A 20,563-nucleotide genomic window follows, 5' to 3' on the forward strand; every position below is an offset into this window, starting at 1 on the left:
TGTTTGGGAGAAGTGTGTGTGTATAATGGATGTGGAAGAGAGAGAGAGAGAGAGAGAGAGAGAGAGAGAGAGAGAGAGAGAGTGTCTCAACACCATGTAGAGCACATTGCAAGAATCTGACCTGGAGGTGCTTGTGTCTGGATCCACAAGTGGAGCACTCTCCAGAGTTTGCTGATGGTGCCACATGCCAGTGCTGAGACCTCAGCCTCCAGTGTGAGACAGTGATGTGATGGTGCATCACAAGATGAGAGTCTGCCCATTTAGTGTTGTAAATAGTCAAAAATTGTTTAATACTCAGACTATTTGATGGATCTTGCTCTATTGGAAAGAAGAGATTTCTTTGCTTTTTAAAAATACTTTATTCTAAGGGAAAAGGTACACGGGATTGCTACAAATTAACAAAACACTAAGAGCTACATTTCTAAGCTTCCTATACTGAAGACAAGCACACACGTAATGGAGATTTCCTCCTTCTTCTTGACCCCTAGAAAGGAAGTCACCTGGAACAAATGACCAATCTGCATCAAAATAGAAGTTACTTTTCCCGGGCAAATCCCCCATTGGCTTAGTGCCAGGTATCCCTTCCAGGTCAGTCTAAACAATAGCAAACTAGGAATACAAGTTAACCCTATAATGACTGAATCAGACCTTGTAAACACATACATTTCCAACATTTAGAAGGAAAATACCACTTCCAAGCTGTCTGTCTGTTTATCTATCTATTTGGGTCGTTTGTAATTTGCTACCTCTGGATATGAGCTACTATTGTATTCATTTTAATGATGTTACCCACCCTGAGCCTGCCCGCGGGATGGGCGGGATATAAATGCAAATAAATAATACTGCTCAGCAGCATTTTGATGCAAGCATCCCCTCCTATTTTGATGCAAGCATAACGTCCGGGTCCGATTGAGTTGATATACCTCTCTCCCTCCATGGTGCCTTGAACATTACAATGTAGCATGCCAGGCATTGAGGATTCTGGGGAAAGTAGTTTCTCCAGGACACCTGAGTCCTTAGTGTTGATTTCGGGCAAGGAGGTTTCATGTGAGATGAAAAGTAGTGGAGTTCCAGGGGTTGCGTAGTGAAATCAGCTCACATTTATTGATTACATCAGAACGAAAAGAGATAACTTAGCCGGTGCGAGGCCGGCTTATATTCGTACACACACTCACACCCAACACCCCCCCCAATTCCCGTGATAGGTCTATATACATGGCCCCGTTAATGATAGGTTCTCTTCAGGATCCTAGCGCTCCCATTGGTTCTTGGTAGGATCCACGGTGGCTATTGTTCTAGACCTGAAGGTCTGTGAGTCTGGTAGACTGCATGGCCAGGCGCACGTGGTCGCAGCCATCTTACTATATAACATGAGACCTCTCTATGGCTACCTGATAGGCGAGCAGAAGTTACTCATTGGGTTGCTAGATTTGAATGGCTTGCCCTAAGAATTAGAAAAACTACAGTAGCTCAAAAAGAGGAGCATTAAGATTTAGTTTTATTAATTTTAATTATTATGGGTTTTATGGAGTTTTTCCCTTTTTAAAAACCTGCTTTTAAAATTCTGCTTCTATTTTAATACCATGGCCCCTATCACACAGGAGGATTTGCCCCGCGGGAGGGACGTATCGGGGGTGCATCAAGTGGGCGCGATCATACCGCAACATCTGGGAAGCGGTGCGCACCCGTCCCCGATCCGTCCTTTCCAGGCGAAGATGCGGCTCAAAAAGGTAGTAGCAAAACAGCACTACCTACCGGTTGCCGCGCAGCATGGGCGGGCGTCTGATCGCTGACGCGCCCGTCTCTCCCGCAGCATGCGAGGTCCTGCCGAACTTCGCATGTACACACATGCGCAGCGGGCTTGCCTCGCTCTCCAGTCCGTGGCTTCCCCCTGGCATCTGATCATGCCGGGGAGGAACTGCGCGGTGGCTGGGGGGATCTGTCTGATCCCGCAGCCGCACTTCTCTTTTGATGTGGCTCTAAAAAGCCGCACTTCAGCCATGCCTTTCCCCCTAGTGTGACCGGGGCCCTTATATATCATTTATGTTGCAAGATATGCCAACGGTGTATTATGTGCTGGTCAATGACCGTGAATAAAACTTACTGCGGCTACCACTAGTGGGAATGGGTGGCAGAATGGAATTTAAGAGGCTGATGTGGGATTTAAGAGGATGATGTGGGACCTTGCAGAGTGGGTTTAGTGGGAGGCAGTCCGACTTCATCATGCTCCAGAGGAGATCATACAGAGTGCAAAGGAATTAAGATGTTAGGAAGGAGCTGGGGAAATGCATCTTGTTTTAAATCGAACTGCATGTATTTTCCAAACCAGATATAAAAGCAAATATTCATGGTATGGATCCAACGGTTTGACTGAGTTTCATGGAAAGCACAAAAATCACACAATTGAGCCAGCCACAGTTATGAACAGATACGATTGATTATATATTATGTACTCTGCCAACATCTGCCCTGATAATGTTCCCAAGATCACGTCCCATCCAGCCCCCCCCGACTGTAGCCATTCACCTCAGGAAAATGGCATGGGAGTGAAGGCTGAAGCCTGCTACCCTCAGTGACCTACTCCTAGCTAAATTAGGCCCCAGAGCATGTGGGGATATTAATTCCCCAAAGTGATGTGTCTTGTGTGTTTATAAGTTGTACCAACCCAAATCAGAATAGATTCATGGAAGATAACACTCCTCCACACGAAGCCAGCTGGGTGTCTTTGGGTCAGTTATAAGTTCTCTCAGAGTTCTATCAGCCCCACCTACTTCACAGGGTGTCTGTTGTGGGGAGAGGAAGGGAAAGCGATTGTAAGCCACTCCAAGACTCCTTCTGTTACTGAAGAGTGGGGTATAAAACTATTATTTGGCTGCAGTCGCACACACTAAATAATCCACTTTCAATCAACTTTCAGTGTATTTTTCAACTGGATTTTTTTCATGTAAACAGGCAAAATCCAGTTGGATAGTGCATTGGAAGTGGATTATTTAGTGTACGTGACTACGGCTACCGCCTCCTCCTCCTCCTCCTCCTCACCATGGTGACTGAGGGGAACCTCCACTTTCAGAGGCATGAAGCCTCTGAATCCCGGAGTCAGGAAACAACATCAGGGCAAGGCCGAGGCCTCTATGCCCTGTTGTTGGCCCTCCAGAGGAACTGGTTGGCCACTGTGTGAGACAGGATGCTGGACCAGATGGACCGTTGGTCTGATCCAGTGGGGCTCTTCTATGTTCTTATGTGTCACACATATTTAGTTTGGAGTTAGACCTGGGTATAATGACAGGAAATCTGTAAGTAGGTATCCTTCTTTAAAAAACAAAACAAAACCAAGCTTGCTAATAGTACCCAGGGCACAGTGTGGGAGTGGGAACAGTTTTACCCAGGGGTCATTTCCGGCAGGAGCGCACAGGAGCAGAGCTCCAGCAGTAAAGAGCCCAGGGGGCGGGCACATGCAACAAGCCCCACCCCCTGCTCCCAGCAGCCCTCAGTCAGAGCAAGAAGCAGCCAGGCAAGTTGCAGAGCCCCCACCCCCGGTCCCCCCGGCCCAGACAGTCCAGTGGTACCTTTAAGACCAACGTTGTTTTTCTCTTTGTAACGTAAAAGTCATAAATAAATCTTTTTTTAAAAAGACCAAGTTTTATTCAGGTACAAGCTCCCCCTCCTCTGCGAGGACAGATCTGCACATCCCCCCCCCCCAATAGCTAGCAATCCAAAACAGTCCAGTGGAGCCTGAGCGGTGGGTGTTGCCTTCTGACACACTTCCGGTGATGTCAGGGGGTGTGGCATATGCAAATAAGCTATGCTAATGAGCTATGCTAAGGAGCGCCTGCACCTCTTTTTCTACGAAATGACCCCTGGTTTTACCCCACCCCATCTTCCAGTGCTACAAGCCCCCATCTCCTCCCTTTCAGGCCTGCACAGGCACCCCATGGGCACTTCTATGTTCATGTTGCCAACTCCAGCTTGGAAAATCCAATGATGAATAAATGACTCTTCCCTCTACTATTTATTTTTTTAACAGATTTTATCATAAATATACCAAAAAATGCAACCTGCATATTATTACACACACAACCAAAATACTAATTCAAAAGCACAGCCCGCTTATAACTACTAAATACTTTAAATTTGCATTACTTATTTTTACATAAAACATTTCTTTTCTTATATAATCCCAAACAAAATTATTCTACTGACATGACCATTTGTCCTGTTTCATTTTTTTTCTAAATATATTCCCAAGTGCTACCATTACAAACATTGCAACATATTCAGTACATCCCTTTTTGCCTCCATAGGAAGCCTTTTATTCTAGAAACCTGTCAACATAGACCAGTGCTGTATAAATAATTCCCAAGAATTTTTCTTCTAACAATCCTGTTTTAACATTTTTTTTGCCTATGATCATAACAAACCATATTTTTCTCAACCCATTTTCATAATTTGGTAAAGTAGTCTGCTTCCAAGCATGTCACTGTCAACATTCTCTCTGCTACCAGAAAGTATGATGTTACATACCACAACTTTTTAGGTAGCCGTACCAAGCTGTAGCCCGACAGGTTCATTGTTGGCATGAGGTGGACATTTTTCTTCAGTGTTAAACTTATCCCTTTTTGTACCATTTTCCAAAACTCTTTTACCATTCTGCAGTCCAACCATATATAGAGGTAGGAACCTGTCTACTATTTAATGATTAAGGACTTGGTTCCCCCCATTCTATCTTCCCCTCTGTTTACAGTGTCACTTTTCTTCTCAGCAATATCTTTCTCCTCCACAACTTGACCAGTGCTTCCTTCACCTGATCATTCCTCAGGCAGTAAATCATGGGGTTCAAAAAAGGTGTAATGGAAGTGTAGAAAAGTGTTATAGCCTTTGTGACCTCTGACTGATTTTCTCCATCTGGAATTATGTACATTGCTGCCACAGAGCCATAGAAAAGTGTCACCACCACTAGGTGGAAGGATATAGTAGAGAAGGCCTTCCTGCGACTGCCTTGGTTTGAGGTTTTCACCAGGGTGACAATCACATTGCCATAGAACAGCAGAATGAATAAGACATTGCCTAAAAACAAAGCGTTCATAAAAACCTGGCAGATATAGGGAGCAATTCCTAGTGGAGGGCAGGCCAAGGACAAAATTGGCCCAGGATCACACAGAAAGTGGTCAATGATGTTGGGGCCACAGAAGGACAACTTCGAGATCAAAATCACTGGGAAAATGTACCACAGGAAGCCCACGACCCAACAAGCGGCCACGAGGGCATAGCAGAAATCTTTGGACATGATTTGTGAGTAACGCAGAGGGTGGCAGATGGCCAAATATCGATCCAAGGCCATGGCTGAGAGGAAGAAGCATTCGGTATTTCCGAGTGAAAAGAAGATGTAGAACTGAAGGAAACAGGAATAGAAGGAGATAATTCCATGAGGGGTTGCCAGGTCATCCAACATCCGAGGCACTGTTGAGCTCACATAACAGATCTCCAGCCAAGAGAAGTTGCTCAGCAGGATGTACATGGGAAGCTGAGCCAAGTGGGTGTCCAGAAACACCAGTACGATGATGGTGAGATTCTCAGCCAGAGTAAATACATAGAGAAGGGCGAAAAAGACGAGGAGCAGCAATTGTTCCTGTTGGCCAACTCTAAATCCCACCAAAATGAATTCCTGTATTTTGGTTCCATTGGCCATCTCCATCTGGGAATCAGACAGTAGAAATGTCATTGCACAGCATAAGCAAGCAAGGGTCATGTTTCTGCATAATTGTGGGGAAGTTTAGCTTTCCTTGGAGAAGAGAGTAGTAGAGAATTATTTTGAATTGGGAATGTTCACTTGACTGGCAAATATATAAGTGAGGGCACAGAAATCAAGCACGCAAATGGCGCTGTGTCACTATCATAATTTAAGCACAGGGTTTCCACAATTTTCAAACCCTTTGCATAATACTCTCTGAGCACTCCTTACGACAACCTTTTAAGTTACTTGGGCTATTCCCCCCCCCCAGTTCCTCTGCTGTAGCTTTGGGGGAGTGAGGAGTGGCCTGCCTGAGAGACAGCAGCTGCTGATTCTGCCCTGTGAGATGACTGCTGAGCTGTGGTATGGGCAGGGCCCCTCCACCGCACAGTTCAAGCCGTCACACCCCAGGATGAAATGCAAGGAGACTCATGTTTTGATATCGAATAGAACATCCCTCTCCTTCTCTGTGGCACGGGCAATGGCGGAGCAGGGGAATAAGCAGTTAAATGGAAGAGAATTAATCAGTGAACCCTGCAAGCCAGTCTGGCGTTTGCTTGTTTGAAACGTACAGTGACACTTGAGGCATGATAAGTTTTAAGCTTTGGTGGTGGTGGAAAGGGCTGTCATGTCCCAACCGACTTATAGCAACTCTGTGGGGTTTTCAAGGCAAGAGATGAACAGAGGTGGTTGGCCGTCGCCTGCCTCTGCGTGGCGACCCTGGACTTCCTTGGTGGTCTCCCGTCCATGTACTCACCGGGGTTGACCCTGCTTATTTTATTTATTTATTTTATTCAATTTGCTAGGCTGCCCGTCCCTGAAACAGGGCTCAGGGTGGCTTACCTCAAAGGCCAATGCAATATATAAGAACATTAAAACAACACTAAAATATATTATTCATCCGAAAAAAATACCATGTCCAAAATGATGGAACATTTCAGTATCCACCTGCCCCGTGGATGGAGAAGAAATATGGAGGAGAGGGGGATGGTGGATACTGAAATTTTCTTAGCTCTGACAAGATGGGGCTACCCTGCATTACGAGGGGATAAAGGGGACCCCTGTAAACCCCTGCTTTAGCTTGGCATTTTCATCAAGATAGAAAGTCTCATGAGGGCTGCATCCACAAACCATCAACACTCTTATTTTCTTTTCCTTGTTGCCCTCAGTGTACCTTCAATCCCGAACTTTCTACATTGCACCCTTTTTGCAAGACACATTTCCTCCTGACACAATCATTTCCCTTCTTATATTTCCACTACACATGAAATTGTCTTATATTGGTCCACCAAGATCAGAATTATCTACTAAGCCGAGCAGCAGCTCTCAAGGATTTTAGGTTGAGGTCTGGGGTTCGGCCTGGGTTTTGGCCACTGTGTGACACAGTGCTGGACTGGGTGGGCCATTGGCCTGATCCAGCATAGCTTCTATTGGGTTCTTATGTATTCCCTGAGACGGGCCTCTGAAATGATCTCATTTCCAACTGGAAAACCCAGCTTAGATTTTGAAAAAGAATGTTATCTGGATGGATCCAACCAAATTTTCTGCTGGGGACAAAGGGAAGAGGGTGTCGTCCCCTTTGGCAACCTAAAAAAATAATAATTGCTGCACAGTGATGGGACCTGCATGGACAAAAACCATATGGGATGGGGGCTGTAATAATGATGGGAATTGGATGAGATGTGATGGAACACTGACAGGATCTGTGTGTCCCGCCCCCCATTTCCCTGCCAAGACCAGTGTTGATGCTTACTGCTGGTCTTCTCTGTGCTTTCTGGCCATATGCTACTTAGCGTTTGGAAGTTGCTGTTTTTCCAGTATGTACCAAACCTGCTGATTGACAGATGACCCTCTTCTTTATTTTCTTCTGCAGCCAAGTGGGTAATCCAGGAGGACTGGGGAAAGGTAAAATTGAGCTTTCTCCTGTGCTGAAGGGGGACACAAAGAAAGCTCTGTTTTCTTGAGCTGAAGGGGCCACCCAAAATCTATGAATGAGGGACATTCAAAATCCTGTTAATAAAGAAGGTATGGCTTTATATGACAAAATAAAGGATATCTTTGAAAGAAAGTGGCAGGTCAAAATCCTTGGCTTGTGTTAGCTAAATTAGAACCAGGAATGCTGAGGAGCATCATAGAGTCTTCTCACAGTGCCATCTTCCTCCTCTTCTTTTTCTAATTTGCTAATGATTTATCTGTATTTTCTCAAAGAAAATTATACGTTTCTCTTGAATTTGCTGGTCATGCCATTTCCTAACCTATTCTCCCTTGCTTTCACAAGAATTCCATTTTGATTACCTCAGTAGCCTTTGAAGTGCTGCTCTGTCCATTAGAAGGTTCACCACAAAGTGCCGTCTCAGGATCTGGGAGATGTCCGAATCGAACAGCTGTGTCTCAGAGTGGTGCACGGGTGTGGCCCTGGTTGATTGTCTGCTGGGCTCGATGGGAACGAAGAATGAGCGCTTGTTGAGCCTTTGGTGGCTCTTGAAATGGTGTCCCTCAGGAACGATGTAATTACCAACTGAAACAACATCTCACTGGGGACAGGTTGACTCACACCGCTTGGTGAAATGCAAGTAATTTCTTTTTTTTAATGAATTTTTAAATAATTTTACAAACACAAAAAATACACACTATACTAGTACAATTATACATATAACATAAGCAATCATCTTACATAAGCACAAACATTAACGTGAACATGTATCATCTACTTCATCTACCATGTCTAATTCTTACATACACTATAATCTCCCTTAAAAATAAAAGCCGAATGGTGGTGGCACTTCTCTAGAACATTCCACATGCTCCAAAATCAGTTTGCTCTCTGATCTGTCATTCAGAGGGTCTCCCTATCCACTGGCTGCTTTGCCTGAGTCCTGCCTCCAACATTCTAAACATTTTGCTGTTCCTCCCCCCCCCATAGCCAGTCAGAACACAGAGGTTATTTGCATATGCAGCCTCATTGGCCTTTGCCTCGGAACACAGAGGTCGTTTGCATATGCGACTTGATTGGCTTTTGCCTCTAACATTCTAAACAGTTTGCTCTTCTGAGGTAAAATGTGTCCAATCTCCAGGTAAGGGCTGGAGATCACTCAGAATTACAACTGCTTTCCAGACGGCAGAGATCAGTTCCCCTGGAGAAAATGGTGGGCTCTGTATCCTTATATGCTGCTGAGATGGCCCCCATGACAGCCAATGTGATGTAGAAGTCAGGGCTTCAGAGCACGGGAGAGGCTGCAGGTGTGTGGGGGGTGGAAAGCTGAAGAGTGAAGGGGAAATAAAGGTAGGTTGATGATTGGCTGGGAAGGAGATAGGGTTGCCAACTCCAGGTGGGAAATTCCTGGAGATGTGAGGGATGGAGCCTGGAGAGGGTGAGGTTTCAGGAGGCGTGGGACCTCGGACAGGTACAAAGCCATAGACTCCACCCTCCAAACCAACTATTCCCTTCTGGGGAACCATCATTGCCAATCTCCAGGTGAGGGCTGGAGATCACTCAAAATTACAACTGTTCTTTAGGTAGCAGAGATCAGTTCCTCTGGAGAAAATGGTGGACTCAGTGTCATTATACCCTGCTGAGGTCGCCACAGCAAATTGACACTGAGTGTCCAAGGCCGGGGCACCCGCCCAGAGCCTCTTTCTAGAGGTTGTTGTATTTATTTCCACAACGGGCCTTTTTCCTAGTACTACAATAATTTATTTATTACAGTTGTCAATCAGAGCTGACTTTCTTGCATATGATTTGTTTAAATATGCTCTAAATTTCTGCTTCTATTTAATTGTATTCTCTCTTTTCTGTGAAATGGAAGTAATTTCCACCAACTATTTCTCCCAAGTTGTATACTGCTGTACTTAGACTGTTACCGGCAATCAAAAGGAACAGTAGCACTGAATGGTTGTGGAAAATGCTTTGTGGCGGATGGGGGAGGTTTTGTGGAGAAACAAGATTAGTCTCAAAATAAACATGGTTTCCTTGTCCGGTAGATACACTGCTGGTCAGATCCATAAAAAAAACCCTCCTTGCAGAGGGAAAACTGATGTGTTAGATACAAACATGAGCTTGATCCTTTTCTCTCTAACATGTTTCCTGTCAGAGGGACTCATGCAAAGAATCTCCTCTCTCCACACTGGGTCTGAGGAAGAAGATGAAGAGATTGGATTTATGCCCTGCCCTTCACTTGGAATCTCAGAGTGGTTTACAATCTCCTTTCCCTTCCCCTCCCCACAGCAGACACCCTGTGAGGTAGGTGAGGCTGAGAGAACTCTTTTGAGGACTGCTCTTGAGAGAACACCTCTGAAGGGACTGTGACTGACCCCAGGTCACCCAGCAGCTGCATGTGGAGGAGGAGTGGGGAATCAAACCCGGTTCTCCCAGATTAGAGTCTGCACTTCTAACCACTACACCAAACTGGCTCTGAGTCCCAAATAGATAAAGGCATATGTCGTCCTGGGATGACCTCTTAATGACCTTTGCAAGGCTACCCATGATCTTCCAGAAATGCCATCATCTCATGCCCGTGGGAACAGCTTGCCCCATTCAGCACTGTTTCAGTCTACTGAACGGTCTTTAGCACCATGTAGAGCACACTGCCAACCTGGCAGTTTCAAAGCAAGAAATTGCAAGTAGATAAATAGGTACCACTTCGGTGGGAAGGTAACAGCGTTCCGTGCGCCTTGGTGTTTAGCCATGCCGGCCACATGACCACGGAAACGTCTTCGGACAGCGCTGGCTCTTTGGCTTTGAAATGGAGATGAGCACCGCAACCCTAGAGTCGGATTCGACTGGCTTTCGAGCAAGGGAACCTTTACCTTTACCTTTAGAGCACACTGCAGTGATTTACTTTTGATGTGATAGAGGCAGGAACTGTGGCTAGATCATACTTATTCAGGAAGGGCCACAGCTGGTATGTCAACCATAGCTGGCTAAAGCTGCCATAGACGAAAGGGGAGACCTGAACGAATCTCACAGAGCAGTACAAATTTCTCCTCTTTGGTGGAATGCAGTCCCATAATTGCCCCCCAAACGTTTCTCTGGCTCAGATTGTCATCTGAATTTGTATACCTCCTTTCCCCCATGATGCCTTCAAAACTGTGATGGCAGTAAATTGGAGCTAAACTAGATGTGTTGGCATCCTCATCATAGCCACCCCAAAGATGCTGCCAATTGTTATGTCTTCATTGTATTAATGTACATGTTAAGCTTGAGACCTTGGCCAGGATTGTAAGCTGGAACAATCCTATTGGCTAATGTATAATTGTAACCAGTCAGAAGCCAGAGAACTGTGCTGGAGGGAACGAATTTGATTGGATGTTATCTTTACAATGCTATTGGTCCTTAACTGTCCTAGGGCGTGGCTACACCAGCCCGGGATAGTTTAAAAGGGAGCTATGCTCCACTGTTTTGTTGTTGTGTGTTCTCCTTGTTAGGAGAAATCCTCTTTTGGAGAATTAATCCTTTGCCCAAATCTGCCTTATGTACGACAGGGGCCTAATGGGTTCTTGGCACCAGTGTATACAGAGATCAGAACCAGAATAGACACTCCTTATTCCCCATAGAAGAGACAACACAGCTGGATGTTTAAAGAATAAATGTTGTCTTTACTGAATAATATTGGAATTCATAAGCATACACAAAACTGATACGCACTCACAAACACACAAGATCCTTTAGGTACAATAGAAATGGAAAGCAATCAGTATGGAAAATAATAAAGCTTTAACTAATTGGAGGTACACACAGAAAAGGATAACGGTTAATACTTATCTCATCCAGAGAGAGGTTGATCTTCTCAATGAAGAATGCGGGAACACAAGATCTAGCTACAGGGACTCTACTTCACACGGATGGAACCAGCCAACACGTGTGGGCTCCCTTGTAGGCCTCCAAGAGAGCACATGAGAATTACCTGTAGTAGAACCTGAGTGGCCTAGGTGGGGAAAAATGACTAGCTAGCAAGCTTGCTGGCTGGCTTGCTGGCAGAACTTAAGTTGCAAAGGTGGGGGGGAGATGGCTAGCGAAGAACAAAGGCTGCTCCTCGCCTTTTAAAACCTAGTTTGGGGGTTGGCATCAGTGCCAACCTCCCAGCTGTAGTCCGTCCCATTCCCTATGTCTATTGGCCATTGGGATGTGATGTATCTACCTAGAGGGAGTGGGCAATATTCAAATCTTAGCCTGTACTTCAATGGAACCATTTGGTCAAGCTGTCAAAGTTGCATTGCCATGGAAACCTTTGATGTGTAGAAGCTCTGGCTTGGTCCAAGAGCTGTAAACAGGAAGCAGTCACTTTCAGATGCAAACCAGATAGAGGGTTACGTGTTGACCAGAAATCCATCCATGGTGGGAAAGCTGTTGTTTGTAAGAGTCCTTTGGCTGAGCATAATGGAGAATGCCTTCTTGTTCCCAAGGCAGGATGGGTAGGTGTGTGTCTGTCCATTAGCATACCAATGCAAGCAGAGCAGGCCAAGCATATAGCATCCAGGTGCAGGCAGACCAAAGCAAGCAAATCACACCGCATTCCAAAACCCATACACAAATGCAGGTACATTGCATACATTCAAGCATCAGCACAATACAGATAAAAATACAGTTTTAAGCACATCTCTTAACATCCTGATGTTCCTGTTATTAAATAAAGCTGATTTCACTGTTACTTACGACTCGGCGTTGAGTTCAATACGTAACACCGGTGCTGCCCTCTAAGCTGAGTTAGTCTGAGCCAGCTCACAGTTTTTTAGTCTGTGGCTCACAGGTTTTTGTCTCAGCTCAGGAAGGACGGGCTCCAGAGCAAACTAATTTATGCAGCAGTCAAATCGCTCCCTCACAACTTTAATGCCAGTAGCTCACAAAGTAGGATTTTTGCTCACAAGACTCCACAGCTTAGAGGGAACATTGGCTGCCGCCATTTTAAAGCGATTGTAAAATCCTGCCGTCAGGCTGAGGCCCTCTTGTTTCCCCTTCCTGTGCCTTTTCAGGTCAGGGTTGCCAATTCCTGGTTGGGAAATTCCTGGTGATTTGGGGACAGAGATTGGCAAGGGACCCCAGCGAGGTATAAATATCATAGCGTTCACCCTCCAAAGCAGCCATTTCCCCAGAGGAACGGATCTCTGTAGCCTGGAGGTCAGTGGTAATTCTGGGGGATCTGCTGGCTCCACCTGTTGGTTGTCAACCCTGTTTCAAGTGTTGAAACAGCTGTGGGGTATTTGTGTGAGGGGCCATTTTGGCACTTGATAAGTTATAGGGTACGGGGGGACAAGAGAATTAGTCAGCCATGCTGTGAATGAACCCAATCAGGACTGGGCCCTTGCGGCACTTTAGAATCACTTCAAAATGGCGGCAGCATCCTTGCGGTGGCCGTGAGGAGGTTCTCTTGTCTCGTTTGGCCCTTAGACATGGGAGACGCTGGGGAAGGTACTTTCCCCAGAGTATCTAGTGGCAAAACTAGGTGTTGTGGCTATAATGGGTCCTCCGACAGCATTTTAGAGACCAGCCATTTGAAAATGGACCTGTGGCTGCCACAACTTCTAGTTTGGCCTGTGTCCCTAGGATGAACGCCAGGCTTCCGGGAACTTACATGTCCCAGTGCTCTGTGTGCCTGGGAGAGAGGACTGGCAGAAAGGCATCCAGTGAGATCCCTCTATTGTGACTGCAGTCACGCACACCAAATCCACTTTCAATCCACTTTCAAACTGGATTTTTTACTGTGAATTGGCAAAATCCAGTTGGAAAGTGCATTGAAAGTGGATTATTTAGTGTGTGTGACCGCAGCCTCAGTAAGAAAGGAAGGGGGTGAGTGGGGAGGGCAGGGATCAGGCATAGGTGGTAAGGATGCCAACTTCCAGGTGGGACCTGGAAATCCCCCAGAATTACAATAGATCTCTGGACTACAGAGATCAGTTCCTTTCAGAACCCACAGCCAACAACGGAGTACACACTTCTTTAGAAAGGTGATACTTTTATTGAAGAGCCATAGATGCATTAACATAGGCACTGTTAAGAATAGCAGTTGCCTCTTGAACCTAATGAGATATAGGCAGAGGTCATTTCGGGGGGAACGCAGGGGAACGCAGTTCCCCCGGGTGAGGTACAGGGGGCGGGGCCCCGCCCCCTGTTTCCGGCCGCCCCGCTTCCGGCCCTCATTCAGCCAGGAGGAGGCAGGAGAAGAGGGAGGGTAAGTTGCTTCCTCCATGCCTCTCCCCACCCCTGCCTGCCTGGGGCCAGGGAGGGCCTTCGCGGGGCTTTCTTGCACTCCTGCTGGCCTTGCAGGTCCACAGCCGGGCCCTTAATGGGGCTCGGCAGTGGAGCTGCAAGGCCGGCGGCGGCGGGCGGGACCGTTGGGGGCAGGGTGTGTGGCCTTATGACACACTTCCGGTGATGTCAGGGTGTGTGGCATATGCTAATGAGTTATGCTAATGAGTTCCCCTAGCTCTTTTTCTACGAAATGACCCCCGGATATAGGGCATTCGTATGCACCCCCCCCCTGTGCTGGCCAATTAGGCACCCTCCCGCGCGTGGGCTAGAACCAGCAAGCGTTACTATGCAAAGCTGGGAATATTTCGGCTCCCACGGCTGGCCACCTGTACTTCTTTTGAGATAAGCATTTCAGCGCTAAGCGGAGAGAAAGCAGAGAGAAAGGAATGCGAAGGCCGTTTACACAGACACTGAAAGAACATCCCAACCCCCATGGCAGCATAGCTGACAGTTCCCCCGGAAGAAATGGCTGTCTTGGAGGGCAGGCTCTATGGCATTTATACCTCACTGTGGCCCTTTGTCCATCTCTGCCCCCAAATCTCCAGGAATTTCCCAACCATACCCAGCTGAGGTTCCATCCTTCCCCCAACCACACCTTCCCCGGGCTTGTCCCCCAAACCTCCAGGAGTTGGCATGCATAGCTTGTAGAGGGGGAAACTAAATGGGGGTGGGGAGGGGGTTTGGGAGGCCATCAGACCCTATCATATTCCAGTGAGGTCTTTGGGAACCCAGTTGGATCCAAATGTTAGAAATGAACCGAGAAACTACTGAGTATACTAATTTTTTTTTTTGGAAGACAAGAGCATTTGCAGAGGAGTCCTTCTCCTCCTTTTCCTTGCCCCCTCCCCCCGTCTGCCTGGCCCTTCAAATTCCTGCTTTTTTATCACATTATGGCTTTATTGCCGCATGATTTTTTTGGCTCTTGGTTTTATTCATTGTCATGCAGTTTTTGGAATGTTCAGCTTTGTTTTTTATGACATCCATCGCTGGTTATTGCTTTTGGAGTTGCTGTTTTGTTTTGACATTCTATTCTGAGATATATTTTTTTAATGCTAACATGGAGGGTGGGGTATACATATTTTCAAACAAATAATTTTAAAAAAAGATACAGATTTACTTCGCTGTTTTAGGAATACACAAAGGGATTCATCATGGGGCTGAGCACCGCTCTGTCTTCGGAAGCATTTTGGAAATGCAGGTCATGCGCCATAGTGAAGGTGGTGAGGAGATGTCCCAAGAAATGCAATTTTTGGTGGCAAGTGGCTTTGTTCCTCAGGGATTTGGTCCTCCAGTTCATTCAGGGGACTGATTAAACCTGCAGCTCTACTTATGCAGCAGAACTCACACACCTTGCCTTGCACACAGACACTGACGCTTTCTTCCACCCAAGGCAAAAATATGCTTCTTCCCACCTTTCACTCCATTCATAAAGGAGCCGAGCATCACCGTAAGGCACAAAGAAGAGCCAACTTCTCCCTCAGACTCTGACTTGGAGCTGGAGGGAGCCTTCTGCTGGGTGGATCTTCTGTTTTGATGACTTCCAAGGTACAGAAGTGGGAACTGTGACCAGGGCAAAGGAGGCTGGGCAATTGGGTCTGAACAGATGCCATTTTCGAGCAAGCAAAACTGGGGCTTCTGCAGGGGAATGCTCCTTATAAAATTATGGTTTGCCATGCAAGGATTCCTGACTGCCTTTGTACAGGCTGCAGCCAATACTCCCTCTAAGCTGTGGAGTCTTGTGAGCAAAAATCCTACTTGGTGAGCGACTGGCATTAAAGTTGCGAGCAGGCGATTTGGCTACTGCATAAATTAGTTTGCTCTGGAGCCCCCCCTTCCTGAGCTAAGACAAAAATGTGTGAGCCGGAGGCTAAAAAACTGTGAGCTGGCTCACACTCACTCAGCTTAGAGGGAACACTGGTGGCAGCATAGTTTCAATGGGACCCTGAATGAAGGTTGTCAATGGGACAGGTAAAGAAATCCTGCCCTTGTAATAGAGATTGTTCCTAGTCTCGTCATTCAAAGCCTTTGGTTAATGAAAAGCTCTTTCTGGTTTGCAGAAAAAGGAGAGTTGACGGAGGGTGGGATCCAGCCAACTTTTGTGTTGGTGAAAGAGGAAAGAGGGGTCATACCCGACCACCCAAAAGAGGCTGTGCTGAGGATCACGGAAGATGCATGGACCAAAGCCCTGTGTGCTGGGGGCTTTAATAAAGATGGGAAATGGGTGGTCTTGAGTGCAAGCGAAGCCTGGATCCCAACCCAGGATGCTTGCACTGCGGTTTGTTAAATATATACCAGAATGATCAGCAGTGCAACCCTCAGCGGAGCTTAACCCTTCTAAGCCTGCTGACTTCAACAGACCCAGAAGGGTGTACGTTATCCTTCAGATGGCACTGCAAGTATTCCACTTCAGTTAAGAATATTAGAAAATATTCCAGAATCTACAGTTCTCAAATAGGCAAGACTCGTGAGCATTCTAGGAGAGACAATGCCCACTGTGGATTTCCTTCTTGGCCGCCTCGGGAGGTGGTGGGCTCTCCTTCTTTGGTTTTTTTTAAAAAGAGGCTAGATGACCATGTGGCAGCAATGCTCATCCTGTGAACTTAGGCAGATCACGAGAGGGAGGGAAGGAAGGGTTGCCTCCGTGCTTAGTTTTTGTGGCCCTTTCTTACATGCTCAGGGAAATGCTGATCGCCACGTTGGGGTCAGGAAGCAATTTTTCTCCAGGCCAAATTGGCTGGAGATCCTGGAGGTTTTTTGTCATCTTCTGGGCGTGGAACAGGGGTCCCTGGGTGTGTGTGTGTTGTTGTTGTTGTTCAGTCGCACAGTCGAGTCCGACTCTTCGCGACCCCATGGACCAGGTCCCGCCAGGCCCTCCTGTCTTCCGCCATCCTCTGAAGTTGGCTCAATTTCATGTTCGTTGCATCTATGACACTGTCTAACCATCTCATCCTTTGCCGTCCCCGTCTTCTTTGACCTTCAATCTTTCCCAGCATCAGGGTCTTCTCCAGTGAGTGCTCCCTTCTCATTGGGTGGCCAAAGGATTTGAGCTTCAGTTTCATTATCTGGCCTTCCAGGGCACAGTCAGGGTTGATTTCTTTTAGGATCGACTGATTTGATCTCCTTGCAGTCCAGGGGACTCTCAAGAGTCTTCTCCAGCACCATAGTTCAAAAGAATCTATTATTCGGCGCTCGGCCTTCCTTATAGTCCAACTCTCGCAGCCATACATGACTACTGGGAATACCATTGCTTTGACCATGTGGACTTTTGTTGGCAGGGTGATGTCTCTACTTTTTATCATGCTGTTTAGGTTCGTGGAGGGGGTTGGACTAGATGACCCTGGAGGTCCCTTCCAGCTCTGTGGTTCTAGGATTCTATGAAATAGGAGGTGGGGAGGACACAAACAATGCAGCTGTTGAGGCTGGCTTCCATAGCTGCTGGCCAGCTGTGGAGACGTTTCCTTAGGCAGGGAGGGAAAGCATGATTCTCTAGCTAGGAGGCTCTGGCTGACTTTCCCTCTGCAGATTTTATACGCCCTTAAATGTTAACCGTCCCCCTCCATCCCCAGTTCCCCTGGCTTTTTGTGAGATTCTTCAAGCTTCAGCAAAGTTAGAGGAACATGTATCTGACCGTGTGAAACTTTGATACAACCTCCAGTCAATCCTCAGTAACTACCAAAATGCACAGGAGAGATCAGCAAATGCTTGGAGGAAAGATCTTGGAAGGACACTATGACTTTCTTAAAGCTCAGCAGGACTCCGCTTGAATGGGAGGCTGGCTGGGGAGGCATTTCAGTGATCTTGAGCCTTCCAAAGGAAGAGGGAGGAAATGATCATAAGAGAGGGATGCAAAAAATGTGCTGTGAAACAGAGTGCAACATCGGAACTTGGAAGCATGCATGGGAGAAAAAAAGGACGTTCAAGGCAAAAAACAGATCTCAGACACAACCAATGTTCCCTCTAAGCTGTGGAGTCTTGTGAGCAAAAATCCTACTTTGTGAGCTACAGGCATCAAAGTTATGAGCAAGTGATTTGGCTATACTGCATACATTAGTTTGCTCTGGAGCCCTCCTTCCTGAGCTAAGACAAAAATCTGTGAGCTAGAGGCTAAAAAACTGTGAGCTAGCTCACACTAACTCAGCTTAGACGGAACACTGGACACAACCCTCCCATGCTGACAACCCCTTTCCAAAGCAGGGATGTCAAAAGAGGCTCTTTCATCCAACCTTCTGATCTAGCAGCGGAGGATGATAGTATCAGCCGTTCTTTGTGAGGCTAACCATCTGTTGATTGTTCAGAATGGTTAATAGATGGGAGATGTTCCCATTAGGGTTGGAGAGGTCTGCTGTCCCTGCAGAGAACTGTTGCATTGTCTATAATAGCAAAAGTTTGATGTGGCTAGTGCTGTCTTGGGGAAACTGAAACAGGATCAGCTGTTGAGCTCTCTGCGTTATAGGATTACCTTTGCCCACAATATGCTCTGCTTGTATATATATGCCGATAAAGTCAATGTTAACATATTGCAGCCCAAAGATTACATGAAATTAGGCATAGGTGGGCTTGTAATAGCATCCCCCAAGCAGTTTACACTGTGGGTCAGGACTGGGGCACTTCCTAAGGACTTTGTTCAACTCTGTTCCATACCATTGTCACCTATTGTAACTGCTACCTCTTCTGCCTTTAGCCCTGATAGGGCATAAAGGGAGGCTTTTAAAAATATTAAAAATTATGTTGCCCAACAGCAGTCCATTTCAAGAGCATTTGTTGGGGTTGTTCTTACTTACACATTAATTTAGAACTCATGCGGAAAAGGTTGCTTCTGAGGAACGAAGGAATGGATCCTGCCATTCCTAAAGGGCAATCCTGCTAGGGATTTTTTTTTAAACTTTCAATTGAAAAAAAAGATGAACAGGTAGTAGTAACCAGCGTTCCCTGTAAGCTGAGTTAGTGTGAGCTAGCTCACATTTTTTTTAGCCTCTGGCTCACATATTTCTGTCTTAGCTCAGGAAGGATGGCTTCAGAGCAAATTGAGTTATGTAGTAGCCAAATCACTTGCTCACAACTTTAATGCCAGCAGCTCACAAAGTAGAATTTTTGCTCACAAGATTCCACAGCTTAGAGGGACCACTGGTAACTGCTTTTGATATCTGAAATGGACACCTTTCTATTCTGATTCCAGATGGAGATGGGCCAAAAGTTCAATGGGACCACCCTGACAGAATTCATCTTGCTGGGATTTGGAGTCGGCCAACGGGAACGGTTCCTGCTCCTCATCTTTTTCGCCATTCTCTATGTACTCACATTGGCTGAGAACCTCACCATCATCATACTGGTGGTTCTGGACAACCACCTGTCCCGCCTTCCCATGTACATCCTGCTGAGCAACTTCTCATGGCTGGAGATGTGTTACGTAAGTGCCACAGTACCCCGGATGCTTTTGGACCTGACATTCCCTCATCATGGGATCATTTCCCTCACTGACTGCTTCCTTCAGTTCTACATCTTCTTCTCACTTGGCAGCACTGAATGCTTCTTCCTCTCAGCCATGTCCTTGGATCGGTATTTGGCTATCTGCCATCCTCTTCGCTATCCACAAATTATGTCCCCCAATTCTTGCTATGTTCTGGTGGCTACTTGTTGGGTCCTTGGCTTCCTGTGGTATGTTATCCCTGTGATTTTGATCTCTAGGTTGTCCTTCTGTGGCCCCCGAATCATCAACCACTTCCTGTGTGACCCTGGGCCGATTCTGTCTCTTGCCTGCCCTCCGCTAGGAATCGCCCCCAGTGTCTGCCAAATGTTTATGAATGTATTGGTTTTAGGCAATGTCTTCTTTGTTTTGCTGTCTTACGGTGTTGTGATTCTAACCCTGATGAAAACCTCCTTCCAAGGCGGTCTTAAGAAGTCCTTCTCTACTATATCTTTCCACCTGTTGGTGGTGACCCTTTTCTATGGCTCTGTGATTGGGATGTATTTAGCTCCAAGTGGAGATAATTCTTCAGAGGTCACTAAAGTTGTGACGGTCTTCTATACTGCCGTTACACCCTTTCTCAACCCCATGATTTATTGTCTGAGGAACGATCAGGTGAAGGAAGCACTGCGAAGGCTGTGGAAGAGAAAGGTGAAATTGCTGAGGGGCAAAGTGACAACATAAAAAAGGGAAGAAACAGAACCCTCCCCCAAACAATACTACTCTTTATTTCATCGTTCAATCCCTTTAACCATAGGTTGGTGGGATGAGGGATGAAATGAAAACAGAGCAAGTCAATAAAACAATCAATACTAAGATTATTTAAAAACTTATGTGAGAAATCTCGCAACAGCGACCAGCCAGCCCACATAATTTGAAAACAACAGTTTCACAATAATTACCGGAGCACTGAATGTCAGAGTTGATATCACACCTAGCTTCAATAAACCCAAGGACCCTGTTACAGCACATGTGTGATGGTTTCTGTTGCTCCAGATGCAGAAGAACAATTACTTTCAATTCAAGCTCCACCTGTAGGTTGTCGACCCTATTTCAAGTGCTGAAACAGCTTTGAGTTGTGTGTGAGAGAGGCCATTTTGGCACTTGATAAGTCATGGGGTGTGGG

The 20,563-nt window shown here is 46.3% G+C and overlaps 3 protein-coding genes across 3 annotated transcripts in view; 1 reads left to right on the forward strand and 2 right to left on the reverse strand.

The window, feature by feature from the left end:
• The window catches only part of LOC107115011 (olfactory receptor 11G2-like), a 9,586-nt gene extending 5,018 nt beyond the window's left edge, over positions 1–4,568 (reverse strand). Inside the window, exon 1 of the mRNA XM_015416621.1 lies at positions 4,545–4,568. Coding sequence (XP_015272107.1) covers positions 4,545–4,568 — 24 coding nt within the window. The remainder of the gene's footprint in view (positions 1–4,544) is intronic.
• A 167-nt stretch (positions 4,569–4,735) lies between these two features.
• Positions 4,736–5,686, reverse strand: LOC107115012 (olfactory receptor 11G2-like). The gene has a single exon (XM_015416622.1). The coding sequence runs from the start codon at positions 5,684–5,686 to the stop codon at positions 4,736–4,738; it is 951 nt and encodes a 316-aa protein (XP_015272108.1).
• Positions 5,687–19,155: 13,469 nt separating this feature from the next.
• Positions 19,156–20,121, forward strand: LOC107115013 (olfactory receptor 11G2-like). Its single transcript, XM_015416623.1, has one exon. The coding sequence runs from the start codon at positions 19,156–19,158 to the stop codon at positions 20,119–20,121; it is 966 nt and encodes a 321-aa protein (XP_015272109.1).
• Positions 20,122–20,563: the final 442 nt, after the last annotated feature.

This window comes from Gekko japonicus, unplaced genomic scaffold (genome assembly GCF_001447785.1).
Source record: "Gekko japonicus isolate JY-2015 unplaced genomic scaffold, Gekko_japonicus_V1.1 scaffold4672, whole genome shotgun sequence".
In the NCBI taxonomy this organism is placed as follows: Eukaryota; Metazoa; Chordata; class Lepidosauria; order Squamata; family Gekkonidae; genus Gekko; species Gekko japonicus.

Bases quoted from the DNA above. Each gene is read 5' to 3' on its own strand.
- LOC107115012 (XM_015416622.1), bottom strand. From the start codon at position 5,686: ATGGCCAATGGAACCAAAATACAGGAATTCATTTTGGTGGGATTTAGA.
- LOC107115013 (XM_015416623.1), top strand. From the start codon at position 19,156: ATGGGCCAAAAGTTCAATGGGACCACCCTGACAGAATTCATCTTGCTG.